At 36.3% G+C, this 24,599-nt stretch overlaps 1 protein-coding gene across 1 annotated transcript in view; it reads left to right on the top strand.

Annotated features, from left to right (window-relative positions):
• Positions 1 to 24,599, top strand: part of SAMM50 (SAMM50 sorting and assembly machinery component) — a 61,863-nt gene that overhangs the window by 9,557 nt on the left and 27,707 nt on the right. The window contains exons 8-12 of the mRNA XM_053719052.1: positions 7,420 to 7,548; positions 12,921 to 12,992; positions 13,794 to 13,880; positions 13,968 to 14,038; positions 18,730 to 18,797. Of these exons, the coding sequence (XP_053575027.1) occupies positions 7,420 to 7,548; positions 12,921 to 12,992; positions 13,794 to 13,880; positions 13,968 to 14,038; positions 18,730 to 18,797 (427 nt within the window). The remainder of the gene's footprint in view (positions 1 to 7,419; positions 7,549 to 12,920; positions 12,993 to 13,793; positions 13,881 to 13,967; positions 14,039 to 18,729; positions 18,798 to 24,599) is intronic.

The raw sequence follows: 24,599 nt of genomic DNA, 5'->3' as shown, positions 1-24,599 counted from the left end.
AGACTTGTATTTTAGCAAATCAGTGTCCTCTCATAAGTAACTCCACGGGCGTGAGTACAATGTTATCTAAAATGTCTAGCTGTGAAAAACTGTCAAATGCATTCAGATAAAAGGCGGCTTTCAAGGGCTTAGAAATTAGCATATGAGCCTACCTAGGTTTAGCTAGAGAACAAAACAAATTTGATGAAAAAAGTAAATTGAAAAGTTGTTAAAAATGGCATGCCCTATCTGAATCATGAAACTTTATTTTTGACTAGACAGTCCGTTTAACAATAGAATTTCCCTATGAAGTGACATTTAGCATTATTCAGATTAGTATTAACAAATGTGTGTGAGAAACGTAAAATATGGGTATCTGCTATTCAAATTCAAGCAGTGTGGCAAAATCAACACATGTATTTAGAAACATCTGTGGCACTTTCACAGTTGCGTGTATTATTATAGGAAACAGTACGGGCTTTCATACAGTTTTCACATAAAGTTAAATGGATAGTCAAGTTCAAGTTATTTTAAACAATTTTCCTATTTACTTCTATCACCAATTTTGCTTTGTTCTTCTAGTATTCTTAGTTGAAAGCTAAACCTAGGAGAATTATATGCTAATTTCTAAGCCCTTGAAGACCGCTTCTTATCACAGGGCATTTTGACAGTTTTTTACCACTAGAGGGTGTTAGTTTATGTGTGTCATATAGATAACATTGAGCTCACGCACGTGAAGTTACATAGGAGTGAGCACTGATTGGCTAAAATGCAAGTCTGTCAAAAGAACTGAAGTAAGGGGCAGTTTTCAGAAGCTTAGATACAAGGTAATCACAGGGGTAAAAAGTTTATTAATATAACTGTGTTGGTTATGCAAAACTAGGGAATGGGTAATAAAGGGATTATCTATCTTTTTAAACAATAAATATTCTGGTGTAGATTGTCCTTTTTAAAAAAAACAATATTTGCAGACATATAAACTTTTATATGATTTTTCACAAAAAGGTACAGACTTTTATAGGTAAATCTACAGAAGTTTGCTGTGTTATAAAAATAAATTATCTTAAATAATGATTCAAGATAAGTTGGATTTGGTAGCTATAACAGAAACATGGTACAATGACTTATGACTGGGAAACAGATAAATAGAGTAGGATAAAAAAGGGAGTGGAGTAGCCCTGTACATGAAAGAAAATATATTAAAGTATCTGAAATTGTAGAAACCAATGTTAATGTAGAAAGTGTTTGGGCAACTACAGAAACTGAAGGGAAACAGGTGTTTAGAATAGGGTTAGTATATAGGCCTCCATTACAGGATGAAGCATCAGATCAACTATTAATTGTTGAAATAGCCAAAATTACAAGAAAGGGCAATGTTAAAGTAGTGAGGACTTTATTATGCCTGATCTATACTGGGAAGTACCCGTTGCTAAATCAAATAAAAGTAAGTATATTCTGGAATCGTTACAAGGGGAATCTCTTGAACAACTAGTAAAAGAACCAACACGTAAATGAATTATATTAGATTTATTACTTACAAACAATGATATAGTATATGAAGTGTCTATGGGTGAGTACTTAGGCTCTAGTGATCATCAGTCTGTATAGTTTAATATTTAGGCAAAGATACTGTGCAACCTTAGTAAAACAAAAGTTTTAGGCTTTCGAACGGCTGATTTTCCTTGCATGGGAAAATACCTAAATGAATCTACAAAAGGAATGGCAAAGATTACAGGAGTACAAGAACAGTGGGAATATTTAAAAACAAAACAAAAAACGCTATTCTACATGCATCTAAACACTGTTTTAGGCTTGTTTGTAAAAGTAAAAGAAAACCAATATGGTTTTCAAGGAAAGTAGCACATGCAGTTAAGACAACAAAGATAAAATAAATTAAAATTTACTGGCTCAGAAGTGGATAAGGAAAATGGAGAACCCAACAAAAGATGACAAAGCAGTTAATCAGAAAGGCTAAAGCTGATGCAGAAGAGAAAATAGCACAATTTGTAAAAAAAATGGTGACAAAACCTTCTTTAGATATATCTTTTGAAAAGAGAAAAACTAATGGAGAGATAGTAAGACTTAAAGGGACAGTATACATCAATTTTCATATATCTGCATGTAATAGACACTACGATAAAAAAGAATATGCACAGATGCTGATCCAAAAATAAAACCTTTTAAAAACGTACTTAGAATCTCTCAGTTTAGCACTTTTTTTATGAGGATTAGCTGGGACAACCATTGAAAGGGGCTTGGAAATCAAGAAGACACCCCCCTTGCCTGCATATGAAAAGACAGATAACATAATCAGGAGTCTGTAAACGCGTGTATACTTTTTTTTTTTTTTTTGAATAATTTTTATTGAGGTTAAAATCACTAAAAACAAATACTGTTACAAATATCACATAAAGGATACAGTGGTCATAAGAATCTCAACAATAAATCAATCCTGTTACATCACATGGCAAAGTAGGGTAGATTCAATCTGACCAAAAAAATATATATATTTCAAATTGTATAACACACTCATCCTCAAAGAAGCCAGTTCGAAAGTGTAACAAGATATAACAGGATATCGAGAACTATGAACTAGTAAACCAAATATGACGTAGCAAACTGCACAGTATCTGAAGCAAATACTGTTAAAACACATGCAGTAATAAAGTATATCTAGTTACGTCAAATTGAATAGTACATGTATCTTATTGCTAAGTATATATGGCTAGATTTAAGCAAGTAGTTATAAAGCAACAACAAGATATAGCAAGTGGTCAGGAGATATGAACTATTATATCAAACATTTTACATATCAATTTGCACAGTATTTTGAGCAAACATTGTTAATCATACGCCATAGTGGAGCATACCCTAGTACTTTAACCTGAACAATATATATATCAAATTATGTAGCGTAAATAGGGGGAAAAGGTGCGGTATGTTACGAGGAAAACCACAAGGGCTACTGGGAACCCCAGAGCGCCCCGGGAGAGGGGAAGGAAGAGAGAAGGGGAGGGGGTAGGAGCGTATTGGCAACTTAAGAAACAAATATGGGATGCAAAATAATTTCTAACAGAGAGGTCTAGGAATGATGGGCTTTAAATAAGTAAGGGATGTAGCTATATCCTAAGAAAATCTTGGGCGTTTAACACGTCCGGACCCCTCCAAACGTAGCAATAGTTTTGCCACGTGGGGCTTGCTTCAGTGTAGCCAGAGATACTACAGAGAGGGGGGATAATGAGGTTAACATACATATGAGCAACATATTTTTAATATATAAACTTTACTACACTACACATACTACACATAACTCCAACAATACCATAAATTCCCCTCAACAGTACCCAGGATAACTCTTAATCAATTAGGACTATAGTTAGGTTCTGCAGGATGCTATAATAATTGCGGTGGAGGTAGAGAAGCTGTTACCCAACCTAGTACAGAATATAAATATATGCAGCCATAGGTCTATCCAGTAGTATCCCATATTTAAGTGAGTCATTTTCGCCAGGCGAGTGCTATATCTCTGGCATAGCAGAACTTATTTTCTGGCAAACTATTTAGTAATTATGTGGATTATTACAGCTAGTAGGTAGATGAACATCGTTATTAGATCATCGTGCAGAGTATACGTGTATACATTTGACACCGTGGGGCTTGGTTAGGAGTCTGAAAATCAGCACAATGTTATTAAAAAAATAAGCAAAACTATACATTGTTACAAAAACACTACCAGATGTGCTATATACATGTAGCATCTACAAAACATTTATGCAAAGACAAATCTAGTGTACAATGTCCCTTTTAAGATTGATGATAGAGTAGTGAAAGAAGATAAACAAACTGTATAAATGATTACTTTTGTTCAGTCTTTTCAAACGATTGTAAAGATAGTGGGATTCTATTAAGGGATGTTACTTTAAACAGTATGAGTTATACTTGTCTTTTTACAGAGGAAGAGGCTTCAAGAGCTTTATCCAAAATAAAAGTAAATAAGTCTGTGGGTCCAGATAATATTCATCCAAGGCTTCTAAGAGAATTCTGACCCATGATAGCTACTCCATTAGCTGATTTATTTAATCAGACACTGTTAAAGGGTAGTAGGGAAGATTTGGCAAACTATAGGCCAGTTAGTTTCACCTCAATTGCAGGGAAATTAGTGGAAGCTATTTTAAAGGAAATATTGTGTCTTATCTTCAGACAAACAACCTAGAAGACAAAGGACAGCATGGTTTCACTGCTGGAATATTACCAGCATATAGGATCCAAAAACCCAAAGGCCAATTATAGTCTCAATGGTACATTACTGACTGTAACTAAAGAGGAACGGGACTTGGGAATTTATTATTTCAGATTATTTAAAATTTGGTTGCATTGGGAGAGGTATTAGTAGCAGAAATACCAGGGTTATTATGCCACTTTACAGATCATCTGGAATACTGTGTACAGTTTGTCAGACCATATCTCCAGAAGGATATAAATAAACTAGAAACTGTCCAAAAGGGGGATACTAAAATGGCACACGGTCTAAAATATAAAATGTACAAAGAAAGACTATAACCTAAATATGTATAGTTTAGAGGAGAGAAGGGAAAGAGGTGATGTGATAGAAACATTCAAATATATGAAGGGACCTAATAAAGTGGAAGCTAAAAACATTTTTTTACAAAAATAAATGCCAAAACCAGGTGTCGCAGTCTTAAATTAGAGGGTAGCAGATTCAGGAGAAATTTGAGGAAGCATTTTTTTTACAGAAAGAGGGTGGTGGATTCATGGAATAAACTTCCAATTGAGGTGGTGAACACAGGGACTGTAAAGGAATTCAAAACTGCCTGGGACATAAGGCTTTCCTAAAAAACACTAACATGTAAATGGGTAGACTTGATGGGCCTTTTTGTTCTTATCTACCGTCAAATTGTATGCTTGTATGATGATGATAATATTATGCACTTCACCCAAAATTAGAAAGTGTATATGGTTTCCACACAAGCTTTTATTTTGTTTGGTTTAGAATTTGCTTCCATAGCCTAAAATATGAATCCTGTGCCATTGTCGCATGATAAATACACGTGTGGCGTTACCTGTATGGTAGGATGTGGTCATAAGATGGTGAATATTGCTGAATGTCTTGAAACATAAGCCCTCTGCACTCTTTCAAATGCTGATACTTTTTTCAGTTACATGATTGCATTTGCTTTACGTTTAAAGGGACAGTTTCATGATTCAGAAAACATACAATTTTGAAACTTTCCAATTTACTATATCAAATCAAATTTGTTTTGTTCTCTTGATATTATTTGTTTGAAGAGTAGGCTCAGGAGCAGCAATGCTCTATTAGGAGCTAGCTCAACATATCTGGTGAGCCAATGACTAGAGAAATGTGCAGCCACCAATCGCCATCTAGCTCCCAGCAGTGCAATCCTGAGCCTGAGACAATGAAGCACATTTGGCAATAGAAGTAAAATGAAAAGTTACTTACATTTGCAAGCTTTATCTGAATAATGATAGTTTAAAGAGACATGAAACCCAAAATGTTTATTTCATGATTCAGATAGCGAATACAATTTTAAACATTCCAATATACTTATATTATGTAATTTGCTTGATTCTTTAGGTATCCTTTGTCAAAGAAATAGCAATGCAAATGGGTGAGCCAATCACACAAGGTATCAATGTGTAGCCACCAATCAGCAGCTATTGAGCCTATTTATATATGCTTCAACAAAGGATATGCAGCGAATTAAGCAAATTGGATAAAAGCAGTAAATTGCATTATGTTCAATTGTGCGAAAAAGATGATGTGAGGTACTGGAAAAAATTAAATTTCCCCCCCTCCCCCCCGGATTTCTCTAATTGGGTGGAAGAGGTAAATCCTAGTATAATCCATGAATGTGCTTCATGAACGAGCATTGGTAGCGCGCCTCGACTGCAGTACATTTGAGAAGTCACGCTAACCCGCTCAACTAAGTTTCCCTCATTTCATTTGACAGCTCGCTGCTTCATTTTGTGAACAGCTAGCGGCTTCATGTCAAGACTTATTTTAAGTGCATAAACATGGATTGTTTGAAATATTATATATTTATTTGGGGACATAAATCTTTATAAAAGGTATTGCTATATACTTTTTATTTTTTATAATTCTGATTTTTCTCTCACTATATTTTTATTACTCCTATTTTGTATGGATATTGATAGCCTAAAAAAACGATACTTTCCACCTCACATTTTTTATTTTTCCATTTTTGCACTGAGCAAACGAATAACTCTCAGCGTATACAGTCTCTAACAGACACATACCACTTTTGTATACAGAGGCTGTCACTTCACTCGCAGAGAGAGCTCCGTGGAAGTAAGCGCATAATATAGCAACAGCTCTTCCCTCACAAACCTAAACACAAATAAGCACACACGCGGCTCAATTTATCACAGATCAACATTTATGTAAGGATAAAATCAAGCTTCTGAGAGCGGTGAAGAACTAAACTATAAAGCACTTCCTGGTATATAACACAATTAAAATGAAGAAAAACAATAGCTAAAACACATTAACAAGGGCGCGCTCGGGCTACTAGTATCTAATTTATATAATCAAAATGATTGGACAACATCAGCAGCATACTAAAGACTAAAAATTTGTTTTTTCACGAGGGGCGTTTAAAAAAAATCTAATAAGGACTTAGAAAGCATTTAGTGTAAGTTGAAATATTATTTTATGTTTCACTAATTTGTTTGATATATATCTCATTGAAAATTAATTTGTAACTTCTATAAAAATAATAAATAAAAATGTTAAGCTGGAGCGTCCCTTTAAGAGTAAAGTAAGAACTAAATTGTTTAATTAAAGCAGGATTTATTTGTTAATTGCACGCACCATGTACGTGTAATTTGTGGATCTTTTTTTTATTTATTTTCTATTTTATGTATTGTATGTTTATACAACCATTAAAAAGAAAAAAAAAAGCAGTAAATTGCAAAGTTGTTTAAAATTGCTTGCTCTTTCTAAATCGTGAAAGAAAAAAAAATTGGTTTTGTGTCCCTTTTTAATTTTTACTTTACTGCCTCTCTTTACATTTTATTAAAGAAGGGTTTCTGGGGCAAAGCGTGGAATTTAGAGTCTTTAGAGGCATGTATTATTGTTTGTTTTGCTTACTTCTTTCTTGGTCTTTTGTTATAACTTGTCTTATGTTTATTAGCATATGAGGAAACCAAAATATAATTCTTGCTGTGATCATTTTCTTACAGATAGAGGATAGAAATCTCTAACTGGGCAGCCACAAATTGCAAAACTTTTTCAGTTTTTTTAAGTCCTAAATTTTAAATAAATATGTCTGCTCATGCGTATGGTGACACCATTTGACATAGTGTCCAGATTGTGCATAGTATCATGATTTTAAGGTCTGTATGAATAATAAAGGTCTTTATTTATATTTTTAATTATAGTTCCCATTATGGAAGACCAACCACACGTTGAAATGGGAGGGGGTTTGGCGAGAACTGGGCTGCCTGGCAAGAACTGCATCTTTTGCCATTCGGGAGGAGAGTGGGCACACTCTTAAGTCTTCTCTATCAGTAAGTGGTGAAAACTGCACCTCTTTGAACAGAGTTATAAAATTCCACCACTCCACTTTTCTTTAGCAATTCAGCACATAATAACAAAACCCTCAGATACATGTCTACTTTTATTGAGCAGTGAATGACTTTAACAGTCTCAGTCACTTAGTTGGCAGAGAGTTGAGTCTAAGTTTATTTATAATAATGCAAGAAATGTATATATATCCACTTGTATAAGGCTAACTCCTATACAGGAATAAAATATAAGGGGGGCGCTCACTATATGGTACAAAAAATGTTACAAAATGTATAATCATCACAGGAAATCAATAAAAAAAAAGGCAATGTCCACTGTGAAAAAACAGTCTCATAGCATGATGCCAACGAGTCGTCACTCCGATGAAGGGATCCTGAATCCCGCGAAGGCTATAACAACAGAAAAAGTCAAAAGGCGCCTCATAGGGTGAGTATGTCTAAATAGAGGAAAACACTTGATATAGTGACAAGTAACTCACATTTAGATGGGCACTACAGCAAGACAAACCAGGCACAGCAGCGGTTTGGGGGAACAACTGCAAACAACAAGCAGACACCACAATGGGGTTTCCTCCACCAGATAGTATGTGACGTCACAATCACAAGGTGGGCTCCGTCAGCTCCAAGGATGAACTCCGACTCCCAATCTGCTAGCTCAAACACCAGTACAATGTAATTGTGCAAAACCGTGAGGGATATCACAGTTTTGGTAAGAAGCATACAGATTTCTTTGTTAGTATAAAAAGATTTATTTAAAAACAAGCTACTCGTTTCTCAGTGGTATTTCCACCGTTTCATCAGGCTTATAAAATTGTGAACAAAACACTGGCTTATATCGAAGTGTAAGGTCCGCCCTCTAATTACATACACAGGTGAGGTAGGAAACAATCTTGTGCATCTGATATACATGTTTGTTACATAGTAATTATACATTTTTAAACTACAATGTTTTAAAATTTAAAAACAAAGGAACCTAAAATAGTATCATAAGATACTGATACTAAAAAACCACAACCCTAATATTTTCAAACAATAATATCAACAAACAAAAATATAGAAAATATTAAAAAATAAAACCATGGTATATGTCAAGTTGATTATTGCTAAAAACATGACGTAAGTTCTAAATATTTCTGAATGTTTATTGTGGATGAATAATATTTGAATGAGTGAGGGAGTGGAAGTGATGAGATGTAATGTGCAACTGAAATAGTGTGGCACAACTAAGTGTCATTATTATTTAGATGTGATGCAAAAGAGGACACCATGTCAGTGTCCCCCTCAAAAATAAACAATCAATTTGAGTAAAAAATCACTTTGTATGGAAGACATGTAAGAGTCTTGATTGAAAAATCATCTATTAGATTACATGTCTTCTATACAAAGTATGGGGTAAGTTGCGCATATATGTGTGTATATCGGTTAAGACAAAGAGAGACCTACTGGATTGATAAATTACAAACTCTTAGTCCAGTAGGTCTGAACATGTGTTGATCTTGCAGCTTTTGACTCACGAGGAAAATATATATATATATATATTTTTTTAAAATTTGTTTTTTTATTTTTTCACAAGCAAATACAAAGAAAAAATAAAAATGTCTCATCGCAATCAAAATGACATTCTGTGCAATGAAAATCTTCCATCTTCTATTCAAACAAGGTCATATCTGCAGACATCTCTCATGAGCAACATAAAATAGTGCAAAATTGACAAAAAATTACATCATATAAACCATAATAAATCCTATGTATTCAATTCTACATATGACAACATTTTAACAGCTAGAGATACCTCTACATTTTCTGTTCCACATTTTTAAATTGAACAAGAATATTTCTCCGTATATTAGCACCTAACAAAGATTAACTGATCATTTCACAGTAAACATTCAAAACCATTTTCCGAGTAATATTCCATATAATTCTATAAACAACATACGATGGGTTATCCGGAAGACGCAGCTTCCGACATGATAATAATGGAAAACAGATAGGAATAGAAGAAAAAAGGAAAAAGAAAGAATAAACACAATTCCCATATTCTCTTTGTACTTGAGTTTCGAATCCCAAATCAGCTATATTTATAAACAGTCTGGTTTATTCCCACCTTTATGGGGGAATATATGAAACAACTATAAGATTCACCACAAATGACTAACAAGACAAGACTGAACACCAACACAAAAAGGAAGGAAAAAAAAATAATTACATTTTATACTAGTTCCTCTCCACTACCCCCCCCCCCTTCAACCGGGCTCCTCACAATTGTTTTATCCAACTATGTGGAAAGACATTCAATAAGGTCAGTTCCGAACACCATAGCTAATCCTGGTACAGCCTTACTTTTCCAATTTCTAATTATACAATATCTAACCACCAGTATAATTGTATTTATACTATTTATAGTATCACTATTGAAGGCGTTATTGCGCAATGATAGCAAAATAACATTCTCCGCAGCTAACGCAATTGAGACTTTGTATAATTTATTAAACCAGTAAATAATTTTCAACCACAGTTGTCTAACTTTAGGGCATGTCCAGAACATGTGGAGAATATCAGCTTTATAATGTGCACACCGTGGGCACAAGTTAACCGAGGAGAGGTAGAACTTATTCATTTTCAAAGGTGAAACATAAAAATTATTTATCACCTTCATATGTGATTCTCTCCATATCACTGGCACTTTACATCTGTGTAGAGCGTCAAAACTCTGAAAGATCATTTCATGGTCTATCGACGGAATTACGGATATCCATGATTTACATATATTGTCCCTAATAGATAGACTTTGCTTATTTAACATAATATAATATATCAATGAAATTGATGCATCACCCGTAGTGAATTTTTGTATGCAAAGTTTAATATCTGCCCAACCTGCTGTGACACTACTCTGCCATTTCTGGTCTAAGATAAAATGGCGAATTTGAAAATACGCAAATAGATTAGATCTAGGTATAGCATACTTACTAAACATAGCCTCTGCCGAGATAACTTGATAATTTTCATCAAGAAGTTGTTTTATGTAGTGTAATCCTTTATCTGCCCAATCTTTAAACACTTTTTGATATAGCCCAGGAAGAAAACTAGGGTTACTTACAATAGGTAGAAATTCTGAGAACGAATAATCCAACTCTAGAATTGAGCAAAATGTTTGCCATGCATGTACTATGTTTTTAATATAAATAAGACAACTGACATTCTGTGGCAGTTTCTGGACTTGAGAATGTAGGATCGCTTTCAAAGAGAATGGTGAAATTAAAAAAGACTCTTATCTCTCCAGATGAGATATTTGATCCAGCGAGCCAATCTATTGCTATTTTAGCCATTGCAGCCAGGTTATAAAGTTTAAGATTAGGGAGCGCTAAACCAGCTACTCCCGTATTTTGCATAAGTCTCCCCAGCGACATCCGTGGTTTTTTATTATTCCAAATAAATTTAGAAAATAAGGCATTGATTAGTTTCAAATCCTTATTTAATATGAATAGAGGAAGGTTCTGCAACGGGTATAACAAACGTGGGAAGATGATAGTTTTAATTAAATTGACGCGCGCTATCATAGATAATTGGAAGGCCGCCCAAAGTTGTAGATCTATACCAATGAGGAAAATATTATTTTTGAATATCGACTTAACCCTATTTATTTAAAAATATACTAGTGGAACACACCTTTTGCTATACTAATATGATCACACACAATTCTACACCTCCCTTTTTTTTTTTTTTTTTTTTCTTTTTTTTTTTTTTTTTTTAGCATTCTCACTTTTCCCAGACATACATTGTCTTTGATCACTGCCCGACATAGCAACACAATCCACTATTAATGTTTAGATTAATTATATGGATATATTAACTTGCATCGATCACGTTTTTATCTTATCTTGTATATTCTTTTTTCATTATCTACATATCCTAATGAGTTTCCATCATTACATTATATAGATAGGCGTTCTATACATACCTACATTAGTATTATTAATATTTCCAGAGCGCATTTTTTATCCTTTATTTTATCACTCACTTCACTTATTTCAAGCACTTAGTTGTGCCACACTATTTCAGTTGCACATTACATCTCATCACTTCCACTCCCTCACTCATTCAAATATTATTCATCCACAATAAACATTCACAAATATTTATAACTTAAGTCATGTTTTTTAGCAATAATCAACTTGACATATACCATGGTTTATTTTTTAATATCTTCTATATTTTTGTTTGTTGATATTATTGTTTGTAAATATTAGGGTTGTGGTTTTTTAGTATCAGTATCTTTTGATACTATTTTAGGTTCCTTTTTTTTTTTTTAATTTTAAAACATTGTTTTAACAATGTATAATTACTATGTAACAAACATGTATATCAGATGCACAAGATTGTTTCCTACCTCACCTGTGTATGTAATTAGAGGGTGGACCTTATATTTTGATATAAGCCAGTGTTTTGTTCACAATTTTATAAGCCTGATGAAATTGTGGAAATACCGTTTTTGAATAAATATTTTTATACTAACCAAGGAATCTGTATGCTTCTTACCAAAACTGTAATATCCCTCACGGTTTTGCACAATTACATTGTACTGGTGTTTGAGCTAAAAGATTGGGAGTCGGAGTTCATCCTTGGAGCTGACTGAGCCCACCTTGTGACTGTGACGTCACATGCTACCTGGTGGAGGAAACCCCATTGTGGTGTCTGCTTGTTGTTTGCAGTTGTTCCCCCTAACCGCTGCTGTGCCTGGTTTGTGTCTCTCTGGAGGGAATAGTATTTTCCAGTCTGCCCCACGCGCGCTACATGTAGTGCCCATCTAAATGTGAGTTGCCACTTGTCACCATATCAAGTGTTTTCCTCTATTTAGACATACTCACCCTGTGAGGCTCCTCTTGTCTTTTTCTGTTATAATCTATAATAAAACTTCTATTCTATTAGTAGATAGTATTAGCCAGATTTACTAACCCACGGGTGGATATCTCCGCTCCTGTCTGCCCATCAATATGATGCCGACCTTTATCATAACACAGTTTGCCTTGTGTGCAACACAACGCCCCCTGCTTGTGCACGGCCAATCTCCCCAGTCTGGTGTGGATACAAAAATGCCACTTAATTGGCATATAGGTTAATATGCGGCTGTCTGAGGATGTGTGCCTGCAGCCGAAGGCGCTCCAAAGCAACATTCGTAGCTTCTTAAATGGAGCCCTATGTGCAGTATATATGGTGTGAATACTATTTCTAAACAGAGAAAGGGTACGTTTTGTTTAAAAAGCAAATGCTATTTAGTATTTTTTTGTCCTAGCGTTTGTCATTGCATATTAATTCTGTAGTAAACAATATTTATGTGTGTTATGTTCTAGCATGCCATGGTTATTGATACTCGCAACTCCTCGATCTTGCCCAAAAGCGGCGCCTTGCTGAAAATCAATCAGGTAACACAAGAGGTCTTTATATTAGTAATGTGTGATATATTTATATATGTTTGTGTGAGTATGTGGTCTGGTTCCTAAATTTTGAACAAATTTGTTGACCCCAGTTTTTTATTTTATTTACTATCTAAGGAGTGTAATTTGTATCTGGCAGGGGGTGGGGAGTGTTCATTCCTGTTTCCAAAATCTATTTTTTGGTCCTCAAAACATAAGGTGGCAGGAAGCTGTGCTCCCCAAAGACAGAAATCATTCTGGCATCCCCCTGTACACGTCCCCTCACTTTTGTCTAGTCCTGTATCTTTGGTTAGTCTTAGTTGTCCACCAACTGTGTAGCAAACACAAAGTCTGAAAATAACTATTGTATTGTAATATTGCATCACTTAAACTGGCAGCTCTTCTAGTGGCAGATATAGAAGTTTCTGTATCTAGTAACTTCCTAAGGAATGAATAATAACCATTGTGCAAAGATAACAATATTTCTGTCCCTCCTTTTAGTATGTTTAACACCTTGCTCTGTACGTCGCTGGTCTTTCTATGGGGGTGTCTCTTTCAATAGCTTTTTAGCAAGCCTACAAGAGGAAGGGTCTAATAGCGTACAGGGTATGTTGCCGTCGTTAAGGGGTTAACATTTCCAAATTTGGTTAAACATATGTTAAAGTAACACACTTGGTGTGCTCCTGTTGGGGTGTATATGTATTTTTGCATATTTGATAGGAACATCTTTTTTTCACAGTTAAATTAAACAAAATACTTTATTAATATATTTAATGTGCTCTTCATTAATATATTTACTGTTCCTTGTAGGAGCTGGCTGGCTATACAGGTGGAGACGTCAGCTTTCTGAAAGAGGACTTTGAGCTGCAGCTAAATAAAAAGCTTGGCTGGGACTCTGTGGGTACATCTTTGTTTAATGAAATTACAGCATAAATAGCAGAATATCTACAAAATGGGAACTAATATCTATTCCCAACTTAATAGGTCCTCTCAACATCTCTGTGGGGTGGGATGCTGTTGCCTATTGGAGACAAACCATCGAGTATTGCTGATCGGTGAGTCAGATCTCCTTTCACCTCTCCCAGTGATAAATAAAACAGTTACTAGACAGTGCTATATATATATATATATATATATATATATATATAGATATATAGATATATATAGATATATACATTAAAGTGATATTTAAAAATAATCTCTGTATTGTTTGTTTTTAGCTTTAAAGACAGTTACTTTTATAAGCATTATTAACAGCTTAAACTTAGACTCCTTTACTGGGGCACTGCACTTTCATTATAGTAATGCTCCTTTTGAGAAAATGAGCATTCTGCAAGGAGATGCACAAGCACGTGGCTTCAGTATCAGTACAGGGTTTGGGAAGGTGTTTCTTTATTAAAGGTAGTTATTGAACAAATGAAATTAAATATATTGAAAAATTGTTCTTAAAGGGTCATTCTACTCAAGTAAAAAATTAAATGATCTAATTAGAGCATATCATTTTAAGACTAGCATCCCTGCACCTCTGTGTGTTTAATCTTTGCAAATTGTTTAAACACAGAAGTACCACTTGGGACGCGCAGAGCACCCCTGATCCTGTGCAGAAACTGACACTGAGCAGCTCTAGTCGCACAACTCGGCTGTGTAACTAATTCTTGCCTAGATTACGAGTTTTGTGCTATAGAGAGTGCGAAACGAACGCAACAAAAGTTGCGTTATTTCACCCTCCCATAGCGCTGCCATTACAAGTTTCTGAAAAGCCTCTTCGTGCGTGCAAAATATGGTGGTAATAAGCTCCATACCGCACAAAATCCAAGGGCTGAAAATACGTTTTCGTGCACGCTTTCCCCATAGACATCAATGGGGAGAAAGTGTTAGAAAAAAAACTAACACCTGAAGCACGGAAAGGCGATCGCCATAACGCAACCCCATTGATGTCAATGGGAAAAAAAAGTTACGTTTAAACCTAACACCCTAACATAAACCCCAAGTCTAAACACCCCTAATCTGCTGCCCCCAACATCGCCGACACCTAAATAAAGTTATGAATCCCTAATCTGCTGCTCCCGTCATCTCCGACGCCATAATAGTTATTAACCCCTAATCTGCCATCGCCAACACCTTAATAAAGTTATTAACCCCTAAACCTCTGGCCTCCCACATCACCACCACTAAATAAACCTATTAACCCCTAAACCGCCAGCCACCCCACATATCAAAAAACTAAACTATTAACCCCTAAACCTAACAACCCCCTAACTTTATATTAAAATTACAATATCCCTATCTTAAAATAAATAAAAACGTACCTGTGAAATGAAAAAACCTACGTTTTTAAACTAACAATTAACATGACTATTATACTAAAATTAAAATAACTACCAATTTAAAAAAAAACTAAATTACACATTAAAAAAAAACTAACACTAGTAAAAAAAATACTAAATTAGGAAAAATAACAAACGAAAATATCACAAATAAAAACAATTACACCTAATCTAATAGCCCTATAAAAAATAAAAAAGCCCCCCTAAAATAAAAACATCCCTAGCCTACAATAAACAGCTCTTTTTACCTTGAAAAAATACAAAGACCCCCCCAACAGTAAAACCCACCACCCAACCAAGCCCCAAAATAAAAAACCTAACTGTAACAAAAACCTAAGCTAACCATTGTCCTTACAAGGGGATTTGTAAGGGAATTTAGCTCTTTTACATTGCCATGAAAAGGGCATTTAGCTCTATTAAAAAAAGCCCAAACCCTAATCTAAAAAAAACCCACCCAAAAAAAGTAAAAAACAAAACAAAAACCTAACACTAACCTCCAAAGATCCACTCACAGTTTCTGAAGTCCGGACATCCATCCTCATCCAGGCGGTGAAAAGTCTTCATCCTGGCGGAATCTTCTATCTTCATCCCGGCGGTGCGGAGCGGATCCATCCTTGAAGACATCTGGCCCGGAGCGTCCTCTTAATATGTTCACCGCCGTACACTGAATCTTCAATGCAAGGGAGCCTTTTCAAAATGGTGTCTCTTGTATTCCTATTGGCTGATTTGATTCTTGAAATTCAAATCAGCCAATAGGATGAGAGATAATGAAATTCTATTGTCTATTCAAATCGGCCAATAGAATTTCAGTAGCTCTCATCCTATTGGCTGATTTGAACAGCCAATAGGATTTCAGTAGCTCTCATCCTATTGGCTGATTTGAATTTCAAGAATCAAATCAGCCAATAGGAATACAAGAGACACCATTTTGAAAAGGCTCCCTTGCATTGAAAATCCAGTGTACGGCGGTGACCATATGAAGAGGATGCTCCGCGCCGGATGTCTTCAAGGATGGATTTGATCTGCGCCGCCGGGATGAAGATAGAAGATGCCGCCTGGGTGAGGATGGATGTACAGACCTCAGAAACTGTGAGTGGTTCTTTGGGGGTTGGTGTAAGGGTTTTTTTTTTTTTTTTTTTTTTACTTTTTTTGGGTGGGATTTGTTTTTTTGTGTTTTTTTTTAGATCAGGGTTTGGGCTTTTTTAAAAGAGCTGAATGCCCATACATATGCCCTTTTCAGGGCAATGGGTAGCTTAGGTTTTTGTTAGGTTTTTTTTATTTTGGGGGTTGGTTGGGTGGTGGGTTTTACTGTTGGGGGTCTTTGTATTTTTTTCAATGTAAAAGAGCTGATTTATTTAGTACAATGCCCTACATATGGCCCTTTTTAAGGGCTATTGGTAGTTTATTGTAGGCTAGAGGGTGTGTTTTTTTATTTTGGGGGGGCTTTTATTTTTGTAGGACTATTAGATTAGGTGTAATTGTTTTTATTTTTGATAATTTAGTTTGTTTTCGTAATTTAGTGTTTTATTTTTCGTAATTTTAGACTTAATTTTTTTAGTAGTTAGTTTTTTTTTAATGGGTAATTTAAAGTTTTTTTTTTAATTGGTAGTTATTTTAATTTTAGTATAATAGTTTAGTGTTAGGTTAATTTATAGTTTAAACTTTGTTTTTTAAATTTCACAGGTAAGTTTTTTTTTTAATTTATTTTAAGATAGGGATATTGTAATTTAAACTTAGGGGTTGATAGGTTTAGGGGTTAATAGTTTAAATTATTAGTGGTGGTTTAGGGGTTAATAGTTTTATTTAGTAGTGGTGATGTGGGGGCTGGCAGTTTAGGGGTTAATAGGTTTAGTTAGTAGCTGTGGTGTCGGGGAGCGGCGGAATAGGGGTTAATAACTTTATTATAGTGGCAGGGATGTGGGCAGGCAGCAGATTAGGGGTTAATAAAGTTTTTTAAATAGTGTTTGCGAAGCTGGAGGGCCTCGGTTTAGGGGTTAATAGGTAGTTTATGGGTGTTATGAGTTTTGTGAAACATTTTTGTCACACAAAATCCATAACTACTGCTTTCAGATGGCGGAATGGATCCTGTCGGTATATAGGCTGCAATGCAAGCATTTTAGCCTCACCGCGCAACCTGTAATACCGATGCTATGGAAATCCGGCACAAAAACATCATTTTTTTTTTTTTTTTTTGGAGTGCGGGAATGACGTTGCGTTACAGGCTACAATGCTTGCGGTATAGCTACCGACACAACTCGTAATGGCTGCGTTACTGTTTTTACGCTGAAATTGCAGTTTTTTCAGCATTAAAACCGTAATGCAAAACTCGTAATCTAGCCGCATGTGGATTGGATCAGCAGTTTCAGCTCGGCACTGCGGGTCCCAAGTGGTACATCTACACTGAGGTGCAGGGGCACTAGTCGTAAAATGATATGTTCTAGCAAACTAGAGCATGCAATTGTTCAACTATAATGGCTTCTTGAAAATAACATTAACAACTACACATTTTAAATGTCTAATTAAAGAAATAGAAAGGTCAACTGAAATGTGCACTGCTGCATTTTAATTTAAAATAGAATAATTTCTGCAAAATACTTCCCATCAGTAAAATGCTTCTAGAAAAAGTAATTACAGGTACTGTATTTGTGGCATACACACATATGCTGTGAAGGTCCATGCAGCAGTAATCAAACACAACACCATCTCAGAGTCAGCAGTGGGTTGCATGACACAAATTACCTGCACAGATGTAATAGACACCACCAGCTTTCTGAGCAGGCAAGGATTTGAGTATTGGTGAACAGGCCCTCGCTGCATATTTGCATATGTTTCTGAAAAACCATACTAACTTACTGAAAGCATTTTTTGCTAATAGAAGTATATTGTAAAAATGCATCTACTATTGAAATGCACCCACGCATATTTAAAGGGAAAGGAAAATTAATCTTGCATGATTCAGATAGAGCATGTCGTTTTAAATTCACTTCTATTTTGAAATTTGCTTTGTTCTCTTGGTATCCCTTGTTGAAAATGAATGCACAGATATCCTACACTAGGAGGCGTTGGCTGCTGATTGGTGTCTGCACACATCAGTCTCTTGTGATTGGCTGACTAGATGTGTTAAGCTAGCTGCTGGTAGTGCAATGCTGCTCCTTCAGCAAAGGATAACAAGAGAATGAAGCACATTTGATAAAAGAACTAAATTGGAAAGTTGTTTGAAATTTGTATGTTCTATCCGAATCATGAATGAACATTTTGGAGTTTCCTGTCCTTTCTATCCCTTTAATAACCTCAGAAGAGTGGAAAATAAATGATACCATATGTCTCTATCTTTCTCTTGCTGAAGAGACCCTCTCTTTCAATGAGTTTGTATTTGTAACATTTCCCATATAAGTATTTGTTTTCATTTTCTGTTTAAGGTTTTACCTTGGTGGACCAACAAGTGTGCGCGGCTTTAGCATGTACAGCATCGGACCACAAAGTGAAGGTCTGAACGTTTTGTCATTTACTTGTAGCAAGTATAGAATAGTAGGAATATTTAACGGATCTCACTATCGAACTTTCATGATTTAGATCAGAGTTTCTGAAACATTTCTTACCTGGGACCCCTTTTTGCATTGTTTTTGCTACCCCGATTATTATCTAGTCCAAAACAAACCCTTTGTCAGACGAGTATACAACTTTTTGTTTTTCATACATCACGATATCACACAAGTGATGGGCTGATCATTGAAAATAAGTACATTTATCATTTTTATGGCTAGAAGGTTAGACTTATTGGGTCCCATGTGTCTGCTGGACCTGTCACTCACCCCTAACGAACATCTTCAGAGTGATTTATCTCTGACAACTCGGGTGGCGGAGGTGTTAAGATGCAAGAGCCATATGACCACTGCTTCTTACATTGCAGAGTGAGTCTGCTCCACAAGGGCTCCATAGCAGCATTTGCTTCCTTGTACGTGGAGACCAATTTTTTTCTTTCATGATTCAGATAGAGCAGCAATCTTAAAGGGACAGTATACACTCATTTTCATATAACTGCATGTAATAGACACTACTATAAAGAATAAGATGCACAGATACTGATATAAAAATCCAGTATAAAACTGTTTAAAAACTTACTTAGAAGCTCTCAGTTTAGCTCTGTTGAAAAGGTAGCTGGAAAGCCCACTGCAAGTGGCAAATAAGACACCCCCCCCCCCCTTCTTTTGTATATGAAAAGACCCTTTATACAAACAGGAGCAAGCTGGAGTAGGTAGTCGAGCGTATTCTCATAAAACTTTGGGGCTTGGTTAGGAGTCTGAAAATCAGAGTAATGTTATTTAAAAATAAGCAAAACTATACATTTATTTAAAAAAAACCCTTTATGGGCTAAATAAATAGATTATCTACAAAACATTTATGCAAAGAAAAAATGAGTGTATAATGTCCCTTTAAGCAACTTTCTAATTTACTCCTATTATCAAATTTTCTTCGTTTTCTTGCTATCTTTATTTGAAAAATATCAGCACCCTGGATAGCGCTTGCTGATTGGTGGATACATTTAGCCACCAATCAGCAACCACTGCCCAGGTTCTGAACCAAAAATAGGCCATCTACTAAGCTTATATTCCTGCTTTTCAATTAAAGATAGCAAGAAGAGAATGAAGAAAAATTGATAATAGGAGTAAATTAGAAAGTTGCTAAAAAGTGCTGCTCTATCTGAATCATGAAAGAAAAAATTTGTTGTTTAGTGTCCCTTTAACCCCTTAATGACAATGGCTATTTTTACATTTCTGCGGTGTTTGTGTTTAGCTGTAATTTTCCTCTTACTCATTTACTGTACCCACACATATTATATACCGTTTTTCTCGCCATTAAATGGACTTTCTAAAGATACCATTATTTTCATCATGTCTTATAATTTACTACAAAAAAAATAATAAAATATGAGGAAAAAATGGAAAAAAACACACTTTTTCTAACTTTGACCCCCAAAATCTGTTACACATCTACAATCACCAAAAAACACCCATGCTAAATAGTTTCTAAATTTTGTCCTGAGTTTAGAAATACCCAATGTTTACATGTTCTTTGCTTTTTTGCAAGTTATAGAGCCATAAATACAAGTAGCACTTCGCTATTTCCAAACCACTTTTTTTCAAAATTAGCGCTAGTTACATTGGAACCCTGATATCTGTCAGGAATCCCTGAATATCCCTTGACATGTATATATTTTTTGTTAGAAGACATCCCAAAGTATTGATCTAGGCCCATTTTGGTATATTTTATTCCACCATTTCACCGCCAAATGCGAGCAAATAAAAAAAAAACTTTACATTTTTCACAATTTTAGGTTTCTCACTGAAATTATTTACAAACAGCTTGTGCTATTATGGCACAAATTGTTGTAAAAGCTTCTTTGGGATCCCCTTTGTTCAGAAATAGCAGACTTATATGGCTTTGGCATTGCTTTTTTGTAATTAGAAGGCCGCTAAATGCTGCTGCGCACCACACGTAAATTATGCCCAGCAGTGAAGGGGTTAATTAGGTAGCTTGCAGAGCTCTCTTCCCTCCCCCACCCCACAAATGTCCCCGCCATCTTAAGTACTGGCAGAAAGTCTGCCAGTACTAAATAAAAGGAGTTTTTTTTTTTTTTTTTTTATTATAAAAAAAATAAAATATTTTAGCTGTGATGGACTCCTGCCTTAGCCCCAACCTCCATGATCCCCCCCCCCCCAGCTCTCTAACCCTCTCCCCTATCTAATTGCGGCCATCTTGGGTACTGGCAGCTGTCTGCCAGTACCCAATTTGCACAAAAACAAAAGTATTTTTTGCTCTTTTTTTCTTTTTTGGGGGGTTTTCTGTAGTGTAGCAGCCCCCCACAATACCCCTACCCCCCTCCCCCTCCCAGATCCTTTTATATGATTTAAAAAAAAAATCTTTCCCCCCCCCCCTTCCCTCATTGGTGTCAGTGGCCAGCTAATGCGCGCGCGCGCACGCGCGCCCCCCGCACGCTCCCGGCACCCGGCGTGCACATTGCACTTCTAGGAACCGGATGCCGGGTAGCGATGGGCCGCCCACCCACCTCCCTGTTGCGCTCCCACCCACCAACGAACTACCGGTGCAGAGAGGGCCACAGAGTGGCCCTCTCTGCATCGGAGTCTTCTAAAAAGGTATTGCAGGATGCCTCCATATGGAGGCATCACTGCAATACCCTGAGAGCTGCTGGAAGCGATTGCGATCACTTCCAGCACTCTCCTAGACAACTGACGTACCAGGTACGTCCATTGTCATTAACTACTTGTTAATGCATGACGTACCTGGTACGTCAGTTGTCATTAAGGGGTTAAAGTACCTTTCATGTAGCCTTCTTCCTAGTGTATGGCAATGAGGAACGTCCATTGCACTGTGTGTACTCTTCATGCAATGTTCCCTCTAATTTTTGTGAGTAGTTGGCGCAAAACTGGCATAAAATTTGCTACGAGCCTTCCTCACATTAAGCAGAATACAGAAAAAACATTACTCGTGCAAACACACACTCACTCACATATAAATACACACATACATATACACACACTCGCATATAAATACACACATACATATACACACACTCACATATAAATACACACATACATATACACACACTCACATATAAATACACACATACATACACATGCATATCAACACACGTATACATACTCACACATACATACACTCTCATATACACACACTCACATATAAACTCACATATCAACACAAATATACATACTCATACACTTACTCACATATAAATATACATATAAACACACTCTCTCACACATAAATACGCATATGCATACTCACTCACATATAAATACGCATATAGATACTCTCACTCACATATAAACACACATATACATACTCTCACTCGCATATAAACACACATATACATACTCTCACTCGCATATAAACACACATATACATACTCTTGCTTGCATATAAACACACATATACATACTCTCGCTCGCATATAAACACACACATACATACTCACTCACATATAAACAAACATATACACACTCACTCACTTATAAATACACATACACACACTCACTCACATATAAATACACATATACACACTCACTCACATAAATACTCACTCACATAAATACACATTTACATACTCACATAAATACACATATACACACTCACTCGCATATAAACACACATATATACACTCACTCACATTTATACACACACTCACATATAAACACACATATACACACTAACTCACATATAAACACACATTCACTCACATAAATACACATATACATACATACTCGCATAGAAATACACATACACTCACTCACATATATATACCTACTCTCACTCACATATAAACACACATATATACATACTCTCACTCACATATAAACACACATACTCTCATATAAACACACATATACATACTCACTCACATATAAACACATTCCAGTAACCCATGCACTTAGTCTGCTTGTCTTCAGCAAACTGTTTGCAGGCTTTCTTGTGCATCATCTTTAGAAGAGGCTTCCATCTGAGACGACAGCCATGCAGACCAATTTGATGCAGTGTGCGGTGTATGGTCTGAGCACTGACAGGCTGATTGCCCACCACTTCAACCTCTGCAGCAATGCTGGCAGCACTCATCAGCTATTTCCCAAAGGCGACCTCTGAATATGATGCTAGGCACGTGCACTCAACGTCTTTGGTCGTCCTTGGAGAGGCCTGTTCTGAGTGGAACCTTTCATGTTAAACTGCTGTATGATCTTGCCCACTATGCTACAGCTCAGTTTCAGGGTCTTGGCAATCTTCTTATAGCCTAGGCCATCTTTATGTAGAGCAACAATTCTTCTTTTCAGATCCTCAGAGAGATCTTTGCCATGAGGTACCATGTTAAACTTCCAGTGACCAGTATGAGAGAGTGTGAGAGCGATAACACCAAATTTAACTCACCTGCTCCCTGTTTACACCTGAGACCTTGTAACACTAACGATTCACATGACACCAGAGAGGGAATATGGCTATATGGGCCCAATTTAGACATTTCCACTTAGGGGTGTACTCACTTTTGTTGCCAACGGTTTAGACATTAATGGCTGTGTGTTGAGTTATTTTGAGGGGACAGCAAATTTACACTGTTATACAGGCTGTACACTCACTACTTTACATTGTAGCAAAGTGTTGTCACCAGGGCCGTCTTTAATATTGATTGGACCCTGGGCAAAAATTTTCTTGGCCCCCCCCCCCACACCCCATGCAATTCCGCTCTCCACCCCAACATCCCAAAAAACAACAAAATCAATTTTTTTTTATTATTAGCCCAGCGGTAGATCATCCACTGCTGGGCTAATCATTTAAATAAAATAAAAAAATTGCAATATGTGAAACTGGACCTAAGCAGAACTTATAAGTAAATAAATATATAAATTCCTCCACTGTGGATTCATTTAATATTCTTTTGAATATGATTCTGGTGTGAGGTTAGCTGGTTAAAGAGATTTAGGGCAGCCAATAGGAGCAAAGCAAGGTAAAGGAGGAAGCATGGAGGTGCAGACAAATATAAGTTTACTGACTGGAACAGCAGAACTACTATGGGAAGCTGTAAAATCTGAGACAGAGAGAAAATAAAAACTATAAAAATAAACCTTACATTAATGTGTGAAGTATCAGCATGACGCTATACATCAGCCACACCAGCACATGTCGCTTCTTTGCTAGGAACAAGTTCCCTCTCATCCTGCACTAGACAATGCTGCATAGGGAGGGGCGTGTGTGCACTCACTTATTCTTCCCACTGACACCTTTCTACAAAGCACTATTCCCCTAACAAACTTCAGTTAGTTGATCTTAGGGCCACAGCAGAAAGAGCAGGGCTAAGGGGACCAGTAGACTGGATGCTGTCTGTCCAAGGCTGCATGGATACAGTGTGAGATGAGTCACACAGCCTCAAGACTGAAGAGAGCAGTGTATGCAGCTGCACAGATGCTCAAATCCTCATGTTCTTGCCGCTCCAGCTTTCTGCTGCATGCGCCTACAGTCAGCCCTACCCAGAAACAATCCCCACCACCAGAGCAGTTACCTAGTAACATTGGTAACCCCAGTAGGACCTTTTCTGATGCAGTGGGAATGGCTGGATGCTGGGTTAGGGCTTTGTATTCAGTGCTGCACAGTGCACATCTAAAACAGCACATGGCACTAGCTTGGCATGTCGCATGACACCGGCACAGTTTTTAAAAAAAATATAAACAGAGTACTTTTGACTGTGACAGTATTAGGACTGAATGTG

This window comes from Bombina bombina, chromosome 6 (assembly GCF_027579735.1).
Source record: "Bombina bombina isolate aBomBom1 chromosome 6, aBomBom1.pri, whole genome shotgun sequence".
Classification (NCBI taxonomy): domain Eukaryota; kingdom Metazoa; phylum Chordata; class Amphibia; order Anura; family Bombinatoridae; genus Bombina; species Bombina bombina.
Note: the sequence above shows the minus strand (reverse complement) of the source record. Positions and strands in the feature narration are given on the sequence as shown.